This window comes from Eublepharis macularius, chromosome 8 (genome assembly GCF_028583425.1).
Source record: "Eublepharis macularius isolate TG4126 chromosome 8, MPM_Emac_v1.0, whole genome shotgun sequence".
Lineage (NCBI taxonomy): Eukaryota > Metazoa > Chordata > Lepidosauria > Squamata > Eublepharidae > Eublepharis > Eublepharis macularius.
In genome coordinates, this window is record NC_072797.1 from 69,288,546 (window position 1) to 69,314,289 (window position 25,744).

General features: G+C 40.6%; 1 protein-coding gene across 2 annotated transcripts in view; it reads left to right on the plus strand.

The window, feature by feature from the left end:
- Positions 1–19,297: 19,297 nt before the first annotated feature.
- YTHDC2 (YTH N6-methyladenosine RNA binding protein C2) overlaps positions 19,298–25,744 on the plus strand; it is a 64,021-nt gene continuing 57,574 nt past the window's right edge. For both annotated transcript variants that reach the window (XM_054986584.1, XM_054986585.1), the window contains exons 1-5: positions 19,298–19,599; positions 21,165–21,255; positions 22,402–22,598; positions 23,194–23,393; positions 24,816–24,982. In XM_054986584.1, coding sequence (XP_054842559.1) covers positions 19,395–19,599; positions 21,165–21,255; positions 22,402–22,598; positions 23,194–23,393; positions 24,816–24,982 — 860 coding nt within the window. In that variant the 5' untranslated portion in view covers positions 19,298–19,394. The remainder of the gene's footprint in view (positions 19,600–21,164; positions 21,256–22,401; positions 22,599–23,193; positions 23,394–24,815; positions 24,983–25,744) is intronic.

Here is a 25,744-nt window from a genome sequence, read left to right on the forward strand (position 1 = left end):
TTCCAGTTGATTAGAAGCCCCAAACTGGAAATTGTTTCAATAGAAATTTCAATATGTTTAAGTAATGTGTCTCTTGATGGGCCCACTAGGAGCCAACCATCTAGGTAAGGATAGATAATGCAACACTTAGACCTGAGGAATGCTACCACTAAAGCCACGCATTTAGTAAACACTCATGGGGCTGAAGACAGCCCAAAGGGTAAGGCCGTATACTGGAAAGTCTCCTCCCCATAATAGAATTGCAAGTATTTCCTGTGTGCATGATGTATTAAAATGTGAAAATATGAATCCTTTAAGTCAAGGACTACAAACCAGGAATTAACCTCCAGGTATTGAATGACACCAGAGAGTGTTACCATCCAAAATTTTTCAACTTTAATGAAGGTATTTAAATGATGTAGATCAAGAATTGGCCTAACTCCACCATCCTTTTCCACAGTAAGATGTTTGGAATAGAAACCAAACTTGGAGTCACCCTGAGGCACTCTATATCGCTCCTTTCCCCAGCAATTCAGAAATGGCAAAGTGGAATTCTTGGGAAGGTGCTGCTGTCAGTTTCCCAGGATAGGAAAAGGCGGTGTCTCAACAAAGTGTAAACGGTAACCATTTCTAACTATGGTGAGTACCCAAGCATCAGTTGTAATCAATTCCCACTGGACCACAAATGGTGTTAGCCTGTCCAAGAAGGAACAGTGTTGTACTTAGGCTGGGGCGGTCAGTCAGAAAACAGACTTTTTAATCTGAGATTGTTTAGGAGACTGTGGTTGAGCCTGTTTGGGTCTTGATCTGCTAGACTGTCTTCCCATATTGCAATGGCAAGAGAAATATCACTTGAATGGTTGGTAGGTCTGGTAAGGTTGGTAGCTTTTCTTTGTATTCCGTTGATAGTATTGTTGTTGTCCTTGATTGCGGTATTTGTAGTGCTACTGTTGATAATGCTGCTGGGGTGCTATGACTCCAAGGGAGCATGCCATCTATTATTTTTCATTTGCACGAGGGATTCATCAGTTTTCTCTAAAAAGAGAGACATACCCTCAAAGGGAAAGTCTTCTATTTTACTGCGTTTATCAGGGGTCGAAGCAGTAGATCTCAGCCATGAGTGGCAACATAGCACAATGGCTGAGGTTATGGCCCTGGCAGCACAATTGGCTTCGTGTTTTGCTGCTGTGTTATTTACAACAAATAAAGGAAAGGAACAACCCACCAGAGGGTAGAACACAATATTACTATATCTAAAGCTGAAATATATATTATTGGATTTATTTTTTCTTTTTATATATTACTTATATTAAAAGTGCTAAGTGCTAAAAGTACAATTAAACAACAATAGAAATTAAGAATACAAACTATTACAAAGGTCCTTATCAACAATAAATACAATACTTAGAACCACAACTGGATGCAATAATCCTATAAAGTCCAATTTTTAAAGTCCAATTGGTGAAGACACAATCCAAAGGAATGTATAAAGATAAGTCACTGTTTCCAAATCTTTGTTCACTGTTTTTTCCTTTTTTGCAGGTATATGGATGTTGCTTAAACCACTAGGAAAACTTCCCAGGGATTCTCCAAGATGAAAAAATCTCATGAAAAATTCATAGTTGCAGATGGGCAGATCCTAACAGACATTGTCAGCATCTACTTCCCGTTTTGTGATCAAACTTTATCAAAGGCTCACAAAATAACAGAACATCCAGTGTGAAAAGGTATTATAATAAAACATACTGAAATAAATTCCTATGTCTATTTTTGCAAATATAATGAAATACATAGCTCATTACTCACGTACAATTTTAACCAGTCAGTCTCATGTCATCAGGTTGGTGTGGTATCGACAGAGCGATTCCCATAAAGGGACGTGCTACACAATACTGAATATAAATGCATAGGTAATTAACTTACCATGAAATATTACCATCAAATATTAAAGGAACAGCATGTATTATTTGCTCTCTTGTCATCTGTTGTTCAGCCAACTTGGCGGCTTCTCTTTGCAGTTCTTGAACCAGGGACCGTTTATTATCAAGTAAGTCGATTATATGTGCTGAGAGTTGTTCCCAAAATTATACACACACCCATAATTGCCTGGTAGTTGGAGATCCGAAAATTCAGGGCCGCAGCTGGTCCAATTTACACCCCTCCTTGTCGCTTGGCAATGAGTGTAGACCATATTTGTGTTTGGGTTAAACTTCTTTGGTCACCAACGATGAGGGTTGGGGGTGGTTAAAGAGGAATGCACAATTTTGCTACTTCAACTTGTAATAGCCCTCAACCTTGTGTGATGTTGCAGGGGTGGAGGCCGGTTTCTCCCACACTCAATGGGCTATATCCAGAAGTTCTTCCACTGCTGAGAAGGCCATCAATACTGTGGAATCAGAGCAGAGTGCTGGCAGTACTTTACCCTTTGGCTTAGTTGTAGGAAATGAAACATCCAACTCCAGAGCTCTAGCCATTCATAACACTTGCTCAGAGAAAAGTCTGTAATCCTCTGCTGGAGAGGATGAATTGAGGTCTCCCACTACTTCTGGTGATGGATCGGAAGTTAAGTCCGAACTCTTGTCAGACTGTGACACTGTCTTAATGTCCTCCTCTGAACTTGATCACAGTGCATTTGCAAAGGAAACTGGTGCACAATGTGCCTGGTACCTCCAACAGTGGGTGCTGTAATGGAGCGGAGGAGGTTGAAGAGGGTGGCAGTAATGGAGCCAACTGCAACCAGGACATGAATTCCTGCCAGTTAGGTACTGGTGGCTGATAGGATGGGGTATATGACCATGTCAGAAGCTAGTGGTTTGATGTCATCAGAACCGACAAGGATGCCCAAGAGTACTGTGCATACTGTTGCGTTGGTTGAAGTGATTGCGTTGGCGCTCCCATCGCCAGAACCGATTGTGGTGGTATCAATGCCTTTGGATCCAACTGTATTGGGTTCGGAATGGGGGCCACAGAAAAGGCTTGATCCTTGTCATTACCAATACTTTCACCCTCATCTTCCTGCTGGAGAACAGGCGTATGCAGAGGGGATGGAGTAGGCAGAGGCCAGAGAATCTCCTCCTCAACAATGAGGGAAGGAGTCGATGATGCTGAGCTGTGCCTATCCTTATGAGAAGGAGTAGAGGCTGGCCGTTTCAGATGTTTTGACTTTGATTTGGCATTCTTTGGAACTGGTTCCGAGGAAGCTCATTCTGATCTGGCTGACTCAGGGGAATGGTGCTTCGATTAGCCCGTCTTCCTCTTCGGGTTAATATCAGTTCCTTTCTATGTCGGTTCCGAGGTAGTGGATGGAGCTGAGCATTGCTTTGGGAAGTCAAATAGCCTGGTCTTTGGAACCGAGGGCTTGGAATGGGGAGTTGGGTCCAGCTCAGCAGATGGTTTTGCTGCTGGTGTAGAGGATCCCAACAGAACCATCTCTCCCACAGGGCTGCTTTAAGACAAGCTGCCCAATCACTGCGTGCATTAGGTGTAAATTGTTGACAGGGGTGGCAAGCAGTAACGTTAGCCAGTGCAAATGGAACAAGATAGGACTTATATGGTTCCTATGACCCACTCCAAACATTATTCTCTCTGCAGCATTTTGTACCAACTGTAGTTTCTTCAAAGGCAGCTACATGTAGAGCACAGTATAGTAATCTAATCTAAATGTTATTATGGTACGTAATACAGTGGCAAGATCTTTCTTACTCAAGAAACACTGCAACTGGATCTGTTTCCCTTTTAATTATATGCCTTTAACACTCAGAGGTGGTAGCAGATGGTGGTGGGATGACAGCTATGAGAAAAGTGTAATTATGGAAGAAAGCAGTCTAATCATACAAATGGACAGAATTTGTTTAAATGCATCAACCAAAAACCATCTGTTTATAATCAGTGAGAGAGACACAATCTGAACCAACAGGTGATCTAGTAGATGTGTTTAGATCTACAACCTTAGTCATTTTTACCACTGTAAAGAAGCATTATTAGCACTATAATTTAAGGCAGGTTAGATGAGTCACAGTGGTTTAAGCAAAAAGATTTTATTTGGCAGTGAGATATTATGTGTCATGGAATCATGGAGTACAGGGTGTTGCGTAGCATGGTATACACCTTTTGTCCTAATTTTTGTTCTGGCTATTGTGCTGCACTATAGCTTCTTGGCTGTAGATCAGCTATGCAGAGTTTAACACTGTTTTGGTTACAAGCAGCAAGAAATATGCCATCACAGGAGCAGATCTCTATTTACTAAACTAGTGCCCTGTTATCTTGTACTTCACCTCAGAATATTTTGAAGTAGAATCACTACCAGTATATTCAGGAGAGAATAGTGGTGCTGACAAGCCCATGAACAGTGCTCTTGACACTTATGTACAAACACATTCCAGATGCAGCACTGCAAATCAGTAACCCTGCTAGACAGAGAAACAGCCCCATCTTCCTAACAATTTGTTGTTCGGTAGTGGTGGTGGTGCCAGTAGAAAGAGCTGTCAAGTTGCAGCCAACTTAGGTCCACCTTTGCTGAAGTCATCCTGGACTTCCTTAGCCGTCTCCCATCCAAATGCTAACCAGAGCCTACTTGATTAGCTTCCAAGATATGATGAAATCAGGCTGGCCTGCACCATACTGGTCAAATAATTGTTTTTTGAAAAAATGCAAAACAGAAGCCTTTCCTTGATGAAAGAGTTCGGGGGCCCAAAACACACATGTCAAAGATTCATCAGTTTTTAAACAATAAATACTTGGGAGACAGTTTAAATAGCAGTGCTTGGGAGGATACAAACAACTTAACCTTTCTGTTCAGACCAGCGCATAATCCTCACTCTACTTTCTACCTCTGGGGAAAATAGGGTTGCCAGCTCTGGGTTGAGAAAATCTTGGGAATTTTGGGGTGGAGAGGCTGTGGCTTAGTGCTTGATCCCATTTTCAGTCCTGAACATCTCCAGTTAAAAAGACCAGATAGTCCAAACAAAATAACAATAGAATACCGTTGGTGATCACCTACAGCTCACAACTTAAGCCAGTTCAATGTATTAATGATCTACAACCCATGCTGGATTGTGACACGTCCCTCATACAAGCACGGGGGGGGGGGCTTTTCTTGCTTACAAACAGCCTGCTAACCTAAAACAACTACTCACTTGCCATGATAAATAACAGTAACATGGACTTTGGTACCAAGGCTTGCAACAAACCAAGATGCAACTTTGCTTTCATATAGATCCTAGCAACACTATCAGCCTTACCATCTCAGGTTCATATTCAAGCTCATCTTCTAATATGATTTATGCCACCACATATCAGCAATGCCCTTCCACCCTCTACCTTGGACAAACTGGCCAGTCCCTTCGACAGAATTAATGGACATAAATCTGACATCAGAAACCACCACATCCTTCCAGGACATTCAATTGCTGACCTAAAAGTAGCAGTTATCCTGTAGAGGAATTTCAAAGGGCGATTAGAAAGCGTGATTGCTGAAATGCAACGGATAACAAAGCTCAAGGCAATATATGTACCTGGACTGAATTGAGACCAAGGCATCCTGTCTCATTCCCAATGCTGATTTCTTCACACCAACTACTCTGAATAACCCACCTGTTACGACCCTTACTTTCTCTAGGGTAGATTTTGCTTTTAATCTTTCCCTTACACCCTCTGGGTAGATTGCTGCCACCAGAAATATTATATTCCAAGATATTTTATTTAAGTTTTCCCTTTGGTAACGTGCCTAAGTGTCAGGCTCCTTCGTGGTTCTATGTGGCCCTGAGGATAGGAATGGGATATAGCAATGACAGCTACTCTAGGATATAACAAAAACAAAATAAACTTTTATTTTTTCAAGAAGCGTATCGGTTTCATAAAAGTAGCTCTTGGTTCTTAAAGTTACTTCATTTAAACTCATTCACACAGATCTCTTCTAAGGCTTCACACACAGTTAGCCTCTTTCTCTGACTCAGTATTTCTCACAGACGTGCTTAAAGTTACTCAGGCAGCACACAGCTAGCCTCTCTTTTCCTGACTAAATATTTTTCACAGAAATGCTTAAACTGCTCAGGCAGCACACAGCTTGCCTGCTTTCTTCTGACTAAATATTTTTCACAGAAATGCTTAAATTGCTCAGGCAGCACACAGCTTGCCTGCTTTCCTCTGACTGAAACTTTTCTCTCCACTCTCAGGTACTTTTCGCACTAGGTTTTAACAGCGTGTCCGTACCTGTTTGGCATCCCATGTTTGCGCGGGTTTCACACTCAGGAACAAGTCATGGGATGCTGATCCGCAGTATGTCATCGGTTTCCCAGTTTTTCCTCCTGTGGACACACAGCGAAGTTTACTGGCATTCGTTGCCAAATGGATCCCAGGCCGCCTTATGCTAGTGTGAAAGTGTTTTGTTCCGTTTTTGCTTCCCTAACCCCTGCTCTAATCTTCCTCAGAAGATGATTGGACAAATGCTGGTTTAACCACACCCACCTCCCTCTGCTCCCAAAACAGTTATTCCGCCATTTTTTTTTTTTGGTTTACTGAGGGACAGTAACGTTTGAGCATTATATTTCACCCCTTCTTCCCTTTCCCTGATGGTCCGATTGTTAATGCTTCAAGTTCATTCTTCTTCCCCCCTTTCATGAAGCGAAATCGAGAAGTTATGTGTCAGGGTGCAATAACAGTACATGACGTATGTTCCCAGTTTTAATTCTGCAACGTTTCCATTTTGTTGTGTGTTCTTTATGGGTAGCAGCCTCCCAGCGTGGCTACAAAACTCCATTTAATTTTTTTATAACTTCTAAGGAACCGAAGTAACGTTTAAGCGTTCATGTCACCCAGCGCGGGAAATGGCGACCAGAAAGGAGGGGAGGTTCTGTTCCAAAGCATTGACTGCTGAAATTTGGCTCATGTGACCAAGGCGAACCAGTGAGAGCTCGAGTTTTACTGGGTGGGATAAAAGGAAGTAGGCAGCAAAGCCCATGAAGGCCCCAGGAAATAACTATGCCCTGAAACAGCGTAAAAGTGCCTTAGAAATACAATTTTTTTTCCAAAAAACAAACCCAAACATCTGCTTTTACAAAAAACCCATGAAAAGGGGGGCCGCGCGGATGACATTCGCGATAGGGTAAACCTGCGCATGCATAAATTCAAACAAGATGACAGTGCAGGAAATCCCAAAAACAGCGTGACTAACCCGGAGCAACGGAGCAAGTGTAAAAGGAAGGGGTGTGAGGATTAAGGATGATATGTGAAATGCAAACTCGAGGCTTCCTATGGGTGTGAAAGTAGTAGGTGCAAATCCGAAGCGGACACGATCACTATTACTGCTCATTAACAGTGCGGTATGCTCCTAGTGTGAAAAATACCTCAGTCTCCAACTGCATTCACTCCGCCCACACTCTCAGTTATCAACCAATCATATCACTCACTCATCCCTCTCTTTCACCCCCACTCTTCACCTACCTCACACCAAGCATTTAAAGATACATGCACACATTTACTTGAAATCATTACACACACTTGCTATTGTCATTCACCAACTATTGTCATTTGGCAACTGAAATCACTCCACTCTCCAAGATGTAAGGACAGATGGACTTGCATTCTAGCTGTATCTGAAGAAGTAAGCTATGACTCATGAAAGCTCATACCCTACAACAAATTTTGTTTGTCTTATAGGTGCTACTGGACTCTCGCTCTTTTCTACTGCTACAGACAAATATGGCTACCCATCTTGATCTTTCTGTTCAGGTATTTGAATATAAATTATTGCAGGATTTAAAGAAATTTGAAAAAAACACGAAACCCTACTGGTCTTATTTAAACTTTTTAGAAAGAACAGCACTAAACAGTTTGACTAAAGAACACTGTTATACAAAATAGAGTGGATTATGATTCAGAGGTCATGTGACAACTTAACAATCAAACTTATTATATCCCCCGTAGTTATGACTCTTTACAATCCATCCAAGATGAGATTAGATTTCTCCGGGAAGATGAGATCATGGGTTACATCTCACCACAAAAAAGCATATTTATATAATGCTAGCCCTAGAACACCTGTATTTTATGTATTACCCAAGATTTATAAAGGCATAAACCCTCCCTCAGGGAGACCCATTGTGTCAGGTAGGAATTCAGTGTTAGAACTTATTTCCAAGTACGTGGACCACTTTCTTAGACCCTTTGTTCCCAACATTCCCTCTTATATTAAGGACACTACACATTTCATTAATAAGCTGACCAATTTATCCTGTGTAGACCAAATCACCTTGTTTGCTACATTTGATGGTGTCAGGCCTGGCTAGGGGATTCTCTCAGACTCTTCACTTCATCCAACACAGTGGTATGAGTTAAAAGGGTCTTTATTCAGATAAAACTCCCTAGAAGTGCACTGGTACATAAAGATTGCCCAGGATGCTGAAGTACAGTCTTCCTCAAGAGGTTATACTCCAGTTCCCCTCCCCCAGTCCAAACAAATCAGTTGAAATCAGTGAACGTCCTGCAAAAGATGCCCAGCCGAAGTTCCCACACCTGGTTCCCACACACTACCAGCTACACTGATAAGATCTCTTAGCAAAGCATAGCTTAGCAAAGCATAGGCATAGTCAAGGAAGCTATGCTACAGAAAGAAAGCCAATTCCCCTCCTCCAGTAGACATGCATTCACAGTTATGGCAGGCAGGCTGGCTTGCCTGCCTGACATTATCATTCCCCCAAACCTACATCTATAACAGGATCACCCCTCCCTCGGTTTCTCTGGATAACATTTGTGAAAAGCTTTGATGAGTATTTAGCTTTTACATCTTTAGCTTGAACCCACCCTGGTCAAAGTGCTTCCACTTTATCAAGTAAAATAATTTTCCTCTTCTCCGTTTTGAGTCCAACACCTCTTCCACTTCATGATGAGGTTGTCCATCCACCATGAGGGGGGCAGGAACTCCAGATTTTGGGTGCCAGATGTTTGCTTCTGGGGCTTTCTTCAACAAGCTGCAGTGGAATACTGGATGGATATGTCTTAAATTCTTTGGCAGGTCTAGTTTCACAGCCACCCCATTTATGACATCGAGGATTTTATAAGGTTCGATGTACTTCCGTCCTAACTTCTTGCACGGTTGTTCACCCTTGAGATTTTTTGTGGACGCATAAACCTCATCTCCAGGTTTCAGATCCCAGAGGGAGGAGCGTTTATGGTCTACATGCTTTTTGTTATCCTGTTTGGCTCTTTCCAGGGTTTTTGTTATTAGATTCCACTGTTCTATGATAGAGTTCCACCAAGTACTAAGATCCTCCCCCCACTCCTGGGTGGGGGTCTTTAACAAATGGCAAAGGTTTGCCTTCAAAGCCCTGTGTGATCTTGAATGGGGATGCTCCTGTTGAGCTATGAATGCTATTGTTGTAACAGTATTCTGCAAACACTAGGAAATCAGTCCAATTATCTTGTTGATAATTAATGTAACACCTTAAAATTGCTCCAGTACTTGATTAACCCTTTCGGATTGCCGAAAGGGTTAATCAGTCTCAGGATGATATGCTGAACTTAACCCGAGTCATGTCTGTTACTTCTATCAGCTCCCACCAAAACTTGGCAACGAATTGAGGGCCCTGATCTGATATTACCTTGTCCGGGAATGAATGGAGGCTTACTATATGCTGCATGAACAATGTGGCCAACTTTTTGGCTGTTGGCAACTTAGAGCATGGAACGAAATGGGCTTGCTTGGAAAACAAATGCACCACCACCCAAATCACTGTTTTCCCCTTATTCAGCAGGAGGTCAGTGATGAAGTCCATGGATACTACAGACCAGGGTCAGGGTGGGGAGGTTGTAGTAGTCCTGGAGGTCCCCCCCTCTTTTTGCCCATTAAACAGGTCTGACACGTGGATACATATTGTGACACATCTCGTTGTACCCTAGCATTTCTCAAACTGAAAATATAACAGTTATAGAGAAGACATTGAATACAATGGATAATTACTACCCCCACTTCTTTTTAACAGCCTTGTGCTCAAGTTGTGCTCAAGAAAAATTTCAGGTTTAATAGCAAGTTCTATTGGCAGATCCAAGTATAGCTATGGGGTTGCCTATGGCTCCAGAGGTGGCAAATTTGTATAAGTGAATTTGAAGATAAATATGTATATTCTCCAAATAATCCTTTTCAGGGAGATATTATAAAGTGGTTGTATTATATTGATGACATTTTTGTGTTATGGAAGGGAACTGTAAACCAATTACATACCTTTAATAATTGGTCTGAAAGTAGAGATATAAATCTAAAATTTGAAATACATGTGAGCAACAAACAGATACACTTTTTGGATATTATGGTTTTCAGGGAAAACAACCAAATGCACACTAGTTTATACAGAAAACCAACTGACAAGAATTCTCTCTTTATATATAACAGCCACCACACACCACATGTGAGAAATAATTTACCTTTTGGTCAATTTCTCAGAATTTGGAGAAATTGTACTAACAACAACAACATTTGATTTATATCCCACCCTTCAGGACAACTTAACAACGCCACTTAGAGCGGTTTACAGAAAATGTTATCCTCACAACAATCACCCTGTGCTGTGGGTGGTGCTGAGAAGAGCTCTGGAAGAGCTGTGACTGACTCAAGGTCGCCCAGCTGGCTTCAAGCAGAGTAGTGGGGAATCAAACCCGGGTTCTCCAGATTAAAGTCCTGCTGCTCTTAACCACTACACCAAACTGGCTCTAGGATACAGGATTTTCAGAGTGAGGCTTCAACATTAAAAAAAATTGGTACACAAAGTGTACACAGTGACTTCTGCAAACGGTAACTCTCCAAGGCCACTGCCAGAGACAGAAGTGAACTATTAAGAGGAAAGAAAAAAAATGACCCTGGAAGGTTTGTATGTAGTTTAAGTTACAATTCTCTAAGTGTAGCCTTGAAAAAGAGCATATATAAGAACTGGAACATACTAGATGACATACCTATGCGTAACAAGAAACCAACTACTGCCTATAAGAAACAGCTAATTTGAAGGATCTTTTAGTTCACAGCAACACTTCCCTACCCTGGACCATCTTAAGGCAGATTATTCCAAGAATTTATCAGAATAGATAAAAAACTGGAAAATCAAACCCTCATTAAGGTTGTATTTTTCACAATTCATGTCTGCCATGAACTGTAAGCAAGCATGCTGAAAACCTATAGCACATCCAGAGGTTTTCTAGCTCAAACAGCTTCTGATTATTCCCATCTGCCCTCCTCCAATGCCGTTTTCTCACATGAAAACTGTGTGTGAGGAGAGATATTTCATTGATCTTGCAGCTTCACATGGAGCGGCACATATTCTCCATATAGAGCAGCAAATTTGGCAAAATAACTCTCCCCACATGCCGTTTTCACACAAGAAAATGGCTTGAGGGAAGGTAGGAGTGCTTACTTCCCTTGGGGTGCCATTCTGAGCTTGTTTGAACTCTCTTTTTTTAAAGAAGTGGTTCTCTTCAGCTGACATGTGACAGCAAGGAGCATGTTAAAAGCAGTGCCTGCCTGTGCAAAAGTGTATTGTCTAGAGCAGCGATGGCGAACCTATGGCATGCATGCCGCAGCTGGCTCGCAGAGCCCTCTCTGTGGGCACATGAGCCATAAGTCGCCCCCGGATTGCTAGGTCAGTTTTAATGTGACAGGGGATGGGACCTTAAGGCCGCTGTGCGCCCTGGCCCCTGTCACACTCAAGTGGGCCGATGATCACCAATTGCCGATTGCTGAGCTTTGCAAGTGACAGGGCTCTTAACGCTGCTGTGCACAGGCAGCGTTAAGAGCCCTGTCACACTCACCTCTCTGGAGATCATCCAATCAGTGCTGCCTTCTGGAGTTCGCCCGCCAGCCAATGAGGAGTGAAGTTGCGTGTACGTCACCCCTCTCATGGTCTCAAGGATCTCATCCCTCCTGTCGGAATGCATCTGTGCTCACAATCAGCAAGTACAAGTAATTTATATTTTTTTAAAAAAAGAAATCATGTATGCAGCACCCGGGGGGGGGGCAGGGGGAGGCACTGGGCAGCATTAATGAACTTAACAGAAATTATGGATCATGATAAAAAAAATGAATGAAATCATGTATACAGCACCGCGGGGGGGGGGGATTGGACAGCATTAATGAACGTCTGAAATTATGGATCATGATATAATAACGAGGGGGGAAAGGAGAGGTGGATGTGTACGGACGGACAGCACGGAGAGAGAAGAAAGGCAGACCTGTACAGACGGACGGGGAGAGGCAGACGTGTATGGTTGACGGCGAGGTCAGGAGCTGCTCGGTCAGCACCCCCCACTCAACAACCACTCAGGGGGAGGGGAGACTGACCACTGCCTCAATACTGACCACTGCCTCACTACTGAACTCTGCGTTACTATGGACCTCTATTTACAGTATATCTTATATGGGCGGGGTTAAATGTGATAATAATATTTTTGGTATAGGGTGCTTCATTTATCTTTTTTTAAATAAAATTTGTATTTTTGTAGACTCCAATTCTTGAACACACAAAAAATTAATACAGCAAAAAAAGCAAAACTGAAAACAGTGGAAGATCATTCCAAGGGGCCTGGACAGAGTCATTTGGAGTAACTGAACGCAATGGGAAAGTGTTACGTATTCCGTGTAGTGAAAGTGTTGTGTCTCGCACATCAAGTGTCAGACATCACTTTGACACCAAACACAAAAGTGTTGCTGAACTTGGTGAAGCTGAAAGAGTTTCTTGAAGGGAAGTTGAGGAAATATCACTCCCAGTATCTTAGTTTTTGCAACTATCTTTCTAAAACAAATCATCTGACAGCTGGCAGCCTTCAAATTTCACTGTGCATAGCAAAACATGGTAAGCCCCTCTCTGATAGGGATTTTATCAAAATGGCCATGTTGGCTGGGAGTAATTCCCTTTTTCATGATTTCCCAAACAAGGATAAAATTATGCAATGCATCTCTGAGATGCCACTTAGCAGAAATACTGTTAAAGATCGAGTCCTGCGCATGGCAAGTGATGTTAGTCAGCAGCTCACCACTGACTTACAAAAGGCAGCCTGTTACTCCATGTGCTTTGATGAAAGCACAGATATAAATAATCATGCAAGGCTAGCAGTAATTTTGCGTTATGCTGTTGGTGACATCATGAAAGAAGAGCTGGTGAAACTGTTGTCTTTGCCTGGAAGAACACAAGGGATAGATATCTACAATGCTGTGATGGAGGCTTTTTTGTCACAAGACATAAGGCCAGAAAGAGTGGTTTCAGTTACTAGTGATGGGGCACCTTGCATGGTGGGGGTAACATCTGGTTTCACAGAATTCTTTGTTAAAGAAGCAAAACATCCAGTCATTCAGTTTCATTGTGTTATACATCAAGAAGCTCTTTGTGCCAGGGACAGCAGCAAAAAATTAGACAATATCCTCAAAGATGTCACAAAAATGGTGAATTTTATCATGGCTCGTGCTCTTAATTTTTGACAGTTTCAAGCACTTCTTGATGAGGTTCAGGCACAGTATACTACTTTACTTATGTACAATAATGTCTGGTGGCTGAGCAGACGATGAGTCCTGGAGAGATTTGTAGCCTGCTTGGATGAAATTAGGCTGTTTATGAATGAAAAGGGACAGGAATATCCACAGCTCACTGGTATGGCCTGGCTTACCAACCTCATGTTTTTTTTACAGATTTTATAGCACACTTCAATGTACAGAACAAAAAACTGCAAGGTTTAGGGAAAACAGCAGAAAGGATGTTTTGTGATATCAGAACATTTGAGAGAAAACTGCAGGTTTTTGAAAGAGAACTTGAAAGTGGGCAGCTGAAATATTTTCCAAATCTAAAAATGCATTTGGAAAATTCTACAACTTTTACGGACAATCCTACAAGCCATCAGGAAATCCACTAGGAATTTTCTAGCATTGTCGCAGCTGCAAAGAAGAATTTTAGTAACAGAGTTTTACAGTTCCGTAAGATGGAGACAACCCTGTGTTTTCTTACTTCTCCAAATAAAGCCAAATTTGAAGAACTTGATCTTTCCTGCTTACACTGGTTAGATTTTGGAAATCTGGAAATGGAGCTATTGGAATTTCAAGAAAGCTCTATCCAAATAATTTTAAGTCAATGAAAGCACTTGGGATTGCTCTTCTTACTTTGTTTGGGTCAGCTTATGCTTGTGAGCAGCTGTTTTCAGCTTTGAATTATATCAAATCTGATGACCTGAGTGCTGCATGTGTTGCTCTCAAACTAACGGAGTATGAGCCAAGGTTTGACTAATTATCAGCATGCATACAACAGCAAAAATCACATTAATTGTGCAAAAGCATGTCAAATGCAAACTTTTATCTAATGCAGTGTTTGCAATCCAAGACACTAGTTTAGGAGTTGTTTAAAGTGTGTTAAGCAAGTTTAGTTTTCTTGTTTATCTTGCTCATCTTAATACAGGCTGACTTTTACTTTTACTAATCCAACACCTGTAGAAGCAAAGAAAGGACCCAGAGTAAGGCTTGCCCCATACAATTTCAGTCTGGCTTATTCATATTACAAGTTGAGTATCCCTTATCCAAAAATACATGCACATCATTATTTTAAAAGTTTGTCTAAATTACCTGGCTTCCGGCTATGTGTACAATGTATTACTATAATAATTTTTTTCATTTACTAGAGCTGATGGTTTTTTTCCAATAAAAACTGTATCATTGAAAGCTCTGTTATTGTGTTTTTCTTTTAATATAAATGATGTTAATTTGTTCGGATGACTGTATGAGTTGTTTTTTCTAAACTAAAACCTCAGTATTCAGTTGCAGTTTGGGCACTCGAGCTCAAAAAGGTTTGCCATCACTGGTCTAGAGAGACCCTGAGAGAATGTCTGGCCCAAAGTAATCTGTTGAGTTTCATGGCAAATGGGGATTTGAACCCAGGTCGCTCAGGCCTATTCCAACACTCTAACCATTATTGGCTCACATGGAAAGTTATGGATCCTGTGAACTTCTAGAATCTTCTTTTCTTTTGGTCCCGTTTCAAAGTATTAAAATAGATAAATATACTGTGCAGAATCAAGAACCATATAGAAAGATATTTTATTCAATTAACGTAAGAATTTGGAAATGGATAGAAATACACAATTAACAAATTTCCTTTTAAAGCTCTGCATGCAAACTTGGACAACAGGGTTCTGTTTCTAACTTGTCAAAGAGAAAGAAGATCAAAGGCTCTTCAGGTCCTTCAAAGTTTCAGTTGCAGACAAGGATTTGTTTTTATTGAGTTGAAGTTTATAGGTTACTAGTTTATAGGTTACTTATTAGGTCATCAGATTTTCTAGAGAGTTATTATTTCAGAGGAGATTTAACATGTTCTGGCGCTAGTTAGTAATTCCTTTATCTATAATAAACTTTTAAAACACGTCAAAGCAAACTTCAGACATTTAACAATGAATGTTGACCTAAGATGCTTGAATTTAACATTAATTTTGTTTCTCTTATACTCCATTCCATAAAGGAGAAATTTCTTAAGATATAAATGATTTGTTGTAGCATAGCGGTAGAGTGGTCAGACTGCAAAGCAGCACTTTGCTAGTTCAAATCCCACTACTGCCGTGAGTTCAGCAGGTAGCCTTGGGTAAGCCACTTCTCTTAGCCCCAGCTTTATTGTGGGGATAAATATGAAAATTGACTTTGTCAACCACCAATCTCTCTAGAAGAGTGGCATATAAGCATACATTGTTGTTGTTGTTATTATTATTAAATAGCAAATATGTGCCCATAGAGTAGCATCACTTCTATTGCTAATATATATGTAAAAGCAGAGATGTTCCATCTTGCCGTCTCTAGCGAGGTACTCTATTTTGAGATTTATCCACAGGGACAGTCAGTAATATGCCCAATTCAGTTTCCCAGAGTCAAAAGTGACATGCTTGCAAGAACCAAAACCCAGATTGGCTATACATTTCTACATATACTGCATGTTGATTAATTAGATGTTGCTAATTCTGCCACATTCTGGAACTAATACACAATATTTTTTCTGACTTCAGTGTTTTTGTGCCTCAGAGTTCATGCGTCGGATTTTTTGCCATTTCGCATAGGCCTTGAAGATGCTTGGTGCCTCCTGAGTTACCATCTTCTAGAATCGCCCATATGTTGGCCTTTTTGTTTCCCAACTTTATTTAGAAAATCTCTATTCCACCTCTTCCTGTTTCCCTCCTCTTCCTCTGACCATTGTGGGACATTGGAGATTGGATGTGAAACACCACAGTACAAATCCCTACTCAATCATGCAGAGGAATTAGCCGTGTTAGTCTGTAGTAGCAAAATCAAAAAGAGTCCAGTAGCACCTTTAAGACTAACCAACTTTATTGTAGCATAAGCTATCAAGAATCACAGTTCTCTTCGTCAGATGCATGACGAAGATGCATCTACTCAATCATGGTGCTCAAATGGTGGTCATGGGAAGTGACCATCAGAAAAAGCTATCTCATAGGACTTTTGTGTAGATAAATTATGCAATATGCTTAATGATACTATAAATATGATTCTCTATTTTTGAATTTGGCCTTCTCTATCAGTAGTTTCCTTTTAGAGTTGCCAACCTCCAGGTGGGGCCTGGAGATCTCCTATAATTATAACTGGTCTCCAGAGATCAGTTCCGCTGGAGAAAATGGCTGTTTTGGAGCATTATACCCCATTGAGGTCCCTCCCTTCCCTGCCCAAGTTCCACCCTCAAATCTTGTGGGAGATGAGAAGAAAGTTGTGCACTGCTGGCAGAAATCCTTATATACATGAAAACACTAATCTGGGTCTAAACAAATAAATCCAAAGTGATATTTTTGGTACCTGATGATAGATTCTAACATTGCAATCCTAAACAGAGTTACTCCAGTCTAAGCCTATTGAAATCCATGGATTTAGTCAGGCGTACCTTTGCTTAGGATTACACTGTGGGTATCCTAAGTCACCATTTGCCACCTGTTCCATGACTGGAATATTCCATGATTGATACCACTTTGTTTTTTCAAATTTATATCACAGAGATCCTTCACAGATGAAGTTTTAATCCTTCAATTTCAGTACACAATAGGCTTACCTACGGTACTGTAATAAAAATGATGAAATGATGGCTTACCTACGTCAAAGCTAATGTAGCATCTGTCTCATCTGACTGAACCTTCCATGATAAGGAAACACCAGTTCTTAACTCTAATTTCTACTTCTTACAGCCATTACCCAGTTGCCTAACAAGAGTCTTAACTCTGCTTCTCTTTCTGTGTGTGCTACCATTACTACCTCCTTTTCTGTACATGAGGAGAAACTAGGAAAGACCTCATTATTGTTTCGGATTCATGGTCCAAATATGTTTCAAAACATTTACGTTTGAGTCAATGTGCACTCAATGAGATTGTTTGTCTTACAAGATTTGGCAAACTGAGTAAAATTCTGAACTCGCTCTACCATGACAATAATCTTAAATCCTGGAGCAGTGATTTCAACCTGAAAGAGAATGGCACCACCTACTGGCAAATTTATTCTATATTTACAATACCACAAAGCCCCAGATTTCTTGTATGAGAAAGAATTCATACAGCTGGAAACAGGCAATGCTATTAAAACAGAGGTAATTTGAGAAAGGCATTTCTGCTTGTGATGTACATTTTTTTCTTTTATCCCCTTCTGGTTTCAGATTTTGTGGTTTTTTAATGAAGCAATACAAAAAATACAAAAAATCTGCAAAACCTGTTTATGCAAAGGAAAAGATGAATATCAGCACCACTGCAAGGATACAGATATTCATTTTTCAAATCACCTTTGGGAAAAACTGTTCTATATTTGCAGTCTATGTTATATATCCCTGGCCCGGAGCTAGAACCCTAACTAACAGTATCTTCACACAGAGCACAGAGCACAGAATCCAACTCCTAAATGTGTTAATATGACAAAAATTGTTAGGTTAAAATAGTGGTCTCATCTAAAGTTGATGTTTTGAAAAGCAATATGCCTCTTTTGGCTATCTTTTACCCCTCATTATACAATAAAACTAGCACAGAGAATAAGACTGACCTCCAAGTTTTAAGAAGAGCATATATTATAAGAACAAATAAGAAATGCTGCTTTAGTGGGAAGGGAAGCCTTAAATTGAAAAAAAACTCACTTTACTTTTTGTTAGACAATGTGAATTTAGAGACTGTAGAAAAACAAGAACTTCCTGCATAGTAACTGTATGCTTATTCCACCGGGTAACTTTAAGCCCAATGCAGAAAACAGACAGACAGACAGACAGACAGACAAACAATCCAGCAGCTGGTTCTAGCTTTTTAATTATATTGGGATAGGAACTCTAAGTCAACCTACTCAGAAACCTACTCAGGTCTGTTCAAGAGGACTTACTTCCAACAAAGGATGCACATATATCCTGCCTGTATGTATGTATATCTGTTTGTAAGAAAGAGCCAACATGTGTTCACTTTATGAAGGAAACTGGGGACCAGTACCTGGATAAATGTCGGGTTTAAACATGTTCACCAGTACATGCATTGGTGATAACATGAGAATCACTCAATGCCCATACAAAGAACAATCAAACGTCCACGGTACATGGATTGCATGTGAGTTCATTGTAACTTGAGAACTCCGATATAATGGGATGAAAATGTAACATAGGGTGAGCTGCTATATTTAGCTATCAGCGTCTATTTATTTATTAATTTACATCACTTGTACCTCACCTTTCTCCCCAATGTGGACCCAAAGCAGCTGACATCATTCTCCTCTTCCTTCTTTATCCTGACAACAACCTTGTGAGGTATGTTAGGCTGAGTGTGTGCGACTGGCCCAAGGTCACCCAGCAAGCTTCCATGGCAGAGTAGGGAATCGGGATTTGAACCCGGGTCTCCCCAGTCTGACACGCTAACACCTTCATGAGTTCAGGACAACATTTTGTATTTCATGGTCAAACTTCTTCTACCGCCTCCCGCCAATATGATCCCTCAAAACTGTCATTTTAACAGTTTAAATGAAAAAAATAAAAAGAGAGTCTAGCGACACCCTTACAGATTCATTGCGGCACAAAACTTTGTGGGCTAGAAGCCATCATCAGAGGCATGAAAGAAGTCAGCCACTACACGCAGATATGAAAACGTAGTTAGAGAGACGGGGGGGGGGGGGTTGGGGGAGGAGAAGAAAGACCGTGTGCTGGGGTGGAAAACTGCGGCAAGACTAGACACATTTTTTAGACCTCCTCCTTACTTTCTTCCCTCCCTCTTTCTGTCTCCTCCTTTTCCCGCCGAGCAGGCTGTGGCGTCAGCCAGGCCCACCCGCGGTCCCGCCTCCTGCTCCTCAGGCGCGGCGCCTTCCCTTTCACTTTCCCTCTCAGTGACCGGGCACCCGCCCTCGGCCTCTTGCAGCGGCGGCGGCAGTCTCGGGCTGGGGCTGAGCTCGGTGCTGGTGGGCCATGTCCCGCCCGAACAGCGTTTCCCCTCGGCCTCCGGGCTGCGGCCCGCCCAGCGGAGGGCCCTCCACCGCCTCGGCCGCCTCCTCGTCGTCTTCCTGCTCCGGCAGCGGCCGTGCCAAGGGGCTGAAGGATATTCGTATTGACGAAGAGGTGAAAATCGCCGTCAACATCGCCCTGGAGCGGTTCAGATACGGGGACCAACGAGGTGAGGGGCCCTTTGCCTGAGGGTGGCCTGCGGACCGCGTTAGGCAGGCTGGCATTGCCCACCCTGACCCTGAAAAGGGAGGGGGAAGCGCTCTTTAAAGCGCCGAGCCGGTTTGTTGTTCCCCTTCGTAGGCAAGAGCCGGCGGGATAGTAGCTGTTCCCCTTGGCTGTGGCTTCGTCTAGATGTCCAGTGATGCTGAGGTGGTGGAGTGCTGATGGAGAGGGCGGATATTGTTCGTAATGAAAAACTGAAGCTTTGACATAGTATCTGAAGAACAGAGCTTTGACTCTCAAAAGCTTACACCCTGAAATATTGTTGGTCTCTAAGGTGTTACTGGACTCAAATCCTGCTGTTCTAATGCAGGCCAATACGGCTACCAACTTGAAACTAAGTTTTGACATGGAGGAACATTAAAAATGTGGCTCTCCCTGCCAGCAGCCGGAAGTCATATATGGCTTGTATCACCTCTGATTTCTTCCACCTCATTCTGTTGCCTGTGTAGATTAGGTATAAATTGGCTTCTCTATGTGCTTATCAAAGGCGCAGGAGCGATGGCCTCCACTGTAGCTGCTCAGTGTAAACACAGTGGCCTGCATTATTTTATTTATTTATAAAAAATTATGTGACACCTCTACAATGGTGGCTCACAAACTTAAAACTATAATAAATACAATAATGACATATAGTTAGTAATATTAGTAATACACAAACCACAAAAACAGCACAAAACAACATTCATCTGCTTAAAATGATATCCGTAAAACAGGCCTCAGGCTGTAAAAACAGCAAGAAAAAGATGGAACTCTTCAGTTAGGAGCCTGGGTAAATAAAAAAAAAGATATAGCCTAGCAGCTGAAGGACATTATTGTATGTGCTAAGAGAGCTTTAAGGGGAGGATATTCCATAGATGAGGTGCCACCACTGAATAAGCCCTGTCTCTGGTCACCACCTGCCGCACCCCTGTGGGTGTGAACAGAGAGCGTGGCTTGGGACAATGACCTTGAGCGGTAGGCTGCAGGAGGTAGTCCTTCAGCTACCCTGGGAAAGGGGGTGCATGGTAACACATCCTCCTTGTACTAGTCTTCCTTCTCTTGTATGCTAGTTCTTCAGCAGTTTGCCTCCATAGCTCTGGAGAGGCCACACCCACGGATATGTGGTAGTGGGTGGCTTTTCAGCACTGGCAAAAATGACCTTTTTGATGGACTTGGTGTGCATGTGTGTTCCTTTCTCATCCTTTCACCAGCTCCCTTCTTTTGTCTTCATCACCAGGGGATACAAATTACTGACAGTTTCTTTCAGAGTTGTATCTGCAGTTTTGCATTGCACCCATGTGGCTCACTATCAAAAAGAAACTGTTTTCAACAGTCATCTTCTGAAATGACCCTAAGTTGGAAACAAACAAGTTGTTTTGTGCCTCCATCCCGAATGAGTTGTTCTGAAGATTTATCTTTGTCTTGTCTTGCTGGCTGATTCTCAAATGTATTAATAAACACAGGTTTTTTTAAGCATGGTGAAATCTAAAATGTAATGACTTACTGTTTCTTAATTATATTTTCTTGTTTTAGAAATGGAATTTCCTTCATCTTTGACCAGTACTGAAAGAGCTTTTATTCACCGATTGAGTCAGTCTCTTGGTCTGATTTCTAAAAGCAAGGGGTAAGTTGACATCTTAAATAATATCATCAAATGTGAATTGTAATGTGTGACTTTAAGAAATAATGTTTCTGGTACTGATGTGTACCTTTGATTATTTCCTGGGGAGTGACATCTGCTGTTATTTCAAAGCAGTAACATTTGGGTGGCTACAAGTGTGGATCACATTCCCTGACTAGTAGTGTGTGTACCCATTGCAGCAGTAACTGACCACATGCGGCAGGCTAATCTTTTAAAAGCCAACTAGAGACCAGCGGCAAGAATAGCTGCTGTGGTATATACACCTGGCATAGTTTTGCATTTTCAAGCTTTTAAGAGAACAGCTTTGAGAGCACTAAAATATTTGACTTTTCAATTGAAGAAAGTCTGACACAAATTTGTTTTATTAGCTTATTTTATTTTTGGACGTTGGGATAGAGGTTAAAGCAACTCTTGAATGGGATAAATGTAAAGTACTTTGGCCTAGAACTCTTTGTTGTTTTATGTGATAGTCTTTGATATTCTTTGAAATTAGTTATTCCTATAAGTTTGCTGTTTTTTTAATTATTTTGATAAAATATGTTCAGTAACCAACTCCTGTCACATAGACTTTCTTCACGTAGAAGACAGCTCATACATCTTACATACCTTCTTCTGTGAATATGACCTGTTTGTTGTGTCTGTCAATTTCAGTGGGATTTAATTAAGTGGTCTGATTTTAAACAGTATTAATTACTGTATTGGCATACTCACATAGAGAATAGAAACAAATATAATTAATTTTTTTCAGAGAAGAACACCATGGACAGGGCACTGTTGCTAACCATCCTCTGTGCAGAAAATACAGGAATAATAAAATTGGGGGGGGGTGTTTAAAAAAGCCAACCAAACTCATTGAAACTGAAATTAAAGGCAATTAAATTAAAGGTACTGAAAAATATTAATTCTTCATGTCTTTAATACAAGTCAAGAATTTAAACCAAGAATGTAAAATGTGGGTGGCTAGATATAAGACAAATGAAACAGTTTTGTTTGAGACTGTGTGAACAGTAATCAAACACATTAATATGTCAGTAAGGATTATTTCATGTATTTCTGTGAGGCAACTATTCTAGTTTTTAAGACTAGAGCTTCTGATAAATCTGTTTTTTCTTTGGCTCAACTTTGCAGGAAAGGAGCAAACAGATATTTAACTGTGAAGAAAAAAGATGGCTCAGAGTTGGCGCACACAGTGATGACATGTAATTTAATTCCTAACACAAAACATGCTATTAGAAGCTTAGTACAGCGTTTTCCTGTTACCAATAAAGAGCGCACAGAGCTTTTGCCAAAGACAGAGAGGGGAAATGTATTTGCTGTTGAAGCTGGTATGTATATTCTGATAAATATATTAGTGAATTAATGGAGAAACTTGTTATATAGCAGAAGTCATGTTTGGTACAAGTTATTTAATTATTGGTTTACTTCAGTTATACTCCAGCTTTCTCTCCAGTTGGGATCCAAAGCATCTTACATTGTTCTTCCCTCTGTTTTACCCTAGTTAAAAAGCTGTATGTAATGTTCATGTGATACTGCTGTTATAATTACATAGTATTTTTAAAATAAATATGATAGTTGCTATACCTGTGGTGTGTACACATACTTAATGATGCTGGAAAAGCCTTGAATATTTGACATTACATTGCTTGCATTTCAGTTTTAGGCCACATTTTCAAGTAGGAGTAAAAAAAAATCCTGGGTGTTCTAAAGGCTGAGGAAATCTGATTAATTCCGTCCCCCTTTGCAAAAAGACTTCCCCTTTTCCTTCATAGAGACTGCATTTTGTATTGATAGTGCTCCTTAGAACAAAAGGTGTGTGTGTATACAATTGTATTGATAGTGACATTCAGTCTTACATAACTAAAAAATCAGAAGCACTTTAGTGCCTAATTTGATGCAGTCATTACTTTTATCTTTTCTTAGAAAATAGAGAAATGAGCAAAACAAGTGGCAGACTTAACAACGGCATCCCTCAAGTCCCAGTTAAAAGGGGAGAATCGGAATTTGATTCATTTCGGCAATCTCTGCCAGTTTATGAAAAGCAGGATGAAATTGTTAGAATTATTAAAGAAAATAAAGTTATCTTGATTGTGGGGGAAACTGGATCAGGGAAAACTACTCAGGTACTACTTGTTTGTCCAAGTTAAACACAGAAATATTTCATAAATTGAAAATATAAATATGTTCATACAACTGTAATAGAAAATTAAACTCAAGTATAATTTAGTTTTGTATTCGAATGGTAATGGACATTATTTTTAGATGAGGTTATTCATAGATGCTTGTGATGTCTAAGTGTCCTATTAACTTTGTATCTTTCTACTGTGCACCTGATCTTTGTTATAAAGATTGGTTGGTGCACATTTATATTAATACTCATTATTAATCCTGCCTCTAAGCACGGGATTGGACTAGATATTTTAATACCTTTGTCTTTAAGTAGTATCTTTTTTGTTGTCGATTCCCCCCCCCCTAAATTATCTAATAATCTGCTTCCCCAAAAGGCAGCTTGGTAAAATGTTGCCATTCTTTGTGGTGCATGTGTCAAAATGAATTCATAGTTTTATTCTGCTTACAGTGCCTAGCTCTATAGTAGAATTTGTTAATCTGCAGTTCTGGAGACTATATAAAACATAAGTAAGCTGGCTACTATAGTTCTGGAAGTGGGAAACATTATTGTAATATATATTGTAATATATATTATATATTGCACAATGCATATTATATGTTATATATTGTAATATATAATAAGCTTAAATTTATATTCCACTTTTTTGGCTATAAAGTCCTAAAAGCAACTTTTACCCCTATAAAAATAATATAAGTCTTCTCTACTCAACATTCCCAATATATTAGCTCCTGTTGCTGAGTGAATGCTTTAGCAACTCTTTCCAGGACAAGAAGGTTTTAATGTGCAGAGATCCAAGCAGAGGGGAGACAACAGCTGCTTTGCTTCTGAAGATAGATTGGCAGTTGGCTTGAATGGTAGGCTCTCTTGCCTCTCCTCCATAGATGGGAGGTCTTTAATGTCCTTAAAAAAACTTGATGTTTATTCAACCTTGTTTGGTGACCTACATTGACACCTATATTTGCTTCATGCTTCATTAACTTCACAAGCTCATAGAAATTAAATCATACCATAAGGACACAATGACCACTGATCTGTGAGAGGCTGAAATATGTGGCATTGCATGAGTGTTGAATTTGGCTCACTTCCATTTCAGCAGCTTCCTCAGCTGTCTGAAAATTGCTCTGTAAATTTGGGTTATATACAAATGGTTTTGTGGAGCAGAAAGCAGCTTGATGAGTCCAGATGTGTATGAACTTCTGGGGTGCTACAGAATGAATGACTGTGTTGGATTTCGGTATTTCTCAGTGATAAACATTGGAGGTTGACATGTAGACCCTTTCCTCAACCATCTTATCAGTTAATGTTTGTCATGTTGGCCATGATAATAAAGGAGGCATGTCAGTAAAATTAGCCATGTGTTATTTGAATGTGATTATTGCTCTTTTAAAAAGTAATGCACAATCTATGCATTTAGATTCCTCAATTCCTACTGGATGATTGTTACAAAAATGGAATACCATGTCGAATATTTTGCACTCAACCAAGACGATTGGCAGCAATTGCTGTGGCAGAAAGGGTTGCTGCTGAAAGAAGAGAAAAGATTGGGCAGACGATTGGCTATCAGATCCGATTGGAAAGCAGGTCTAGCAAGTATTCATTGTATATTTTGAAAAAAGATTAGAAGCTTTTAAAAGAAAAGCGAAATTAGCGGCTGATACCTGTTAAGAGTCTTGCAAATCAACTTGTGTGTTTGGGGGAGTACCTGCCTATTTCCACTGCCACTTGTTGCTTCATGCCCTGTACTTTCCTCAATAGATGTAGCTCTATTGGGCTACAGCTTTCTTCCCAAAGATATAGGCAATTATAGTTATTGCTGTTTTGCTGTGCACATAATAATGTCAATAGAGTCTACTTCTTGTCATCTCACAAGCAGCCTCTACGCTGTCTCTGATCTCAGGAGGCTGTGGGCATGGCTTTCCCTTTTTCTTTATTCCTATGGTAGATATACTTTCAGTTCAGATGATGCCAACACAGGAGCATTCTAAAAGCTGCATGTAAGGACTTCACTTATGTGACATTGAAAGATGCATGCTAACAGGCTTGCCTGCTACCTTCAAAAACCATCACTTTCTATTTTAAAGAGTAAATTTAGGTTTTGAAGGCTGTGGTCAGAGCTGTTTTTAATCTGGTTCTGGGAAATAAGAGAAACAGAGTAGGATGTAGCATACAGAACACAGCATCACTGTTTCAACCACCTATAAACACATAATGCTCTTTAGGGTTACACAGGAGAATGGGGTTGCCTGGGAACAATTTACAAGTGACCAGGTTAAATCTTATTGATGATGTTGGTCAACAGTCGGTGCATTTAGTCAACAGTGTTATTCAAGGATGCTAATATTG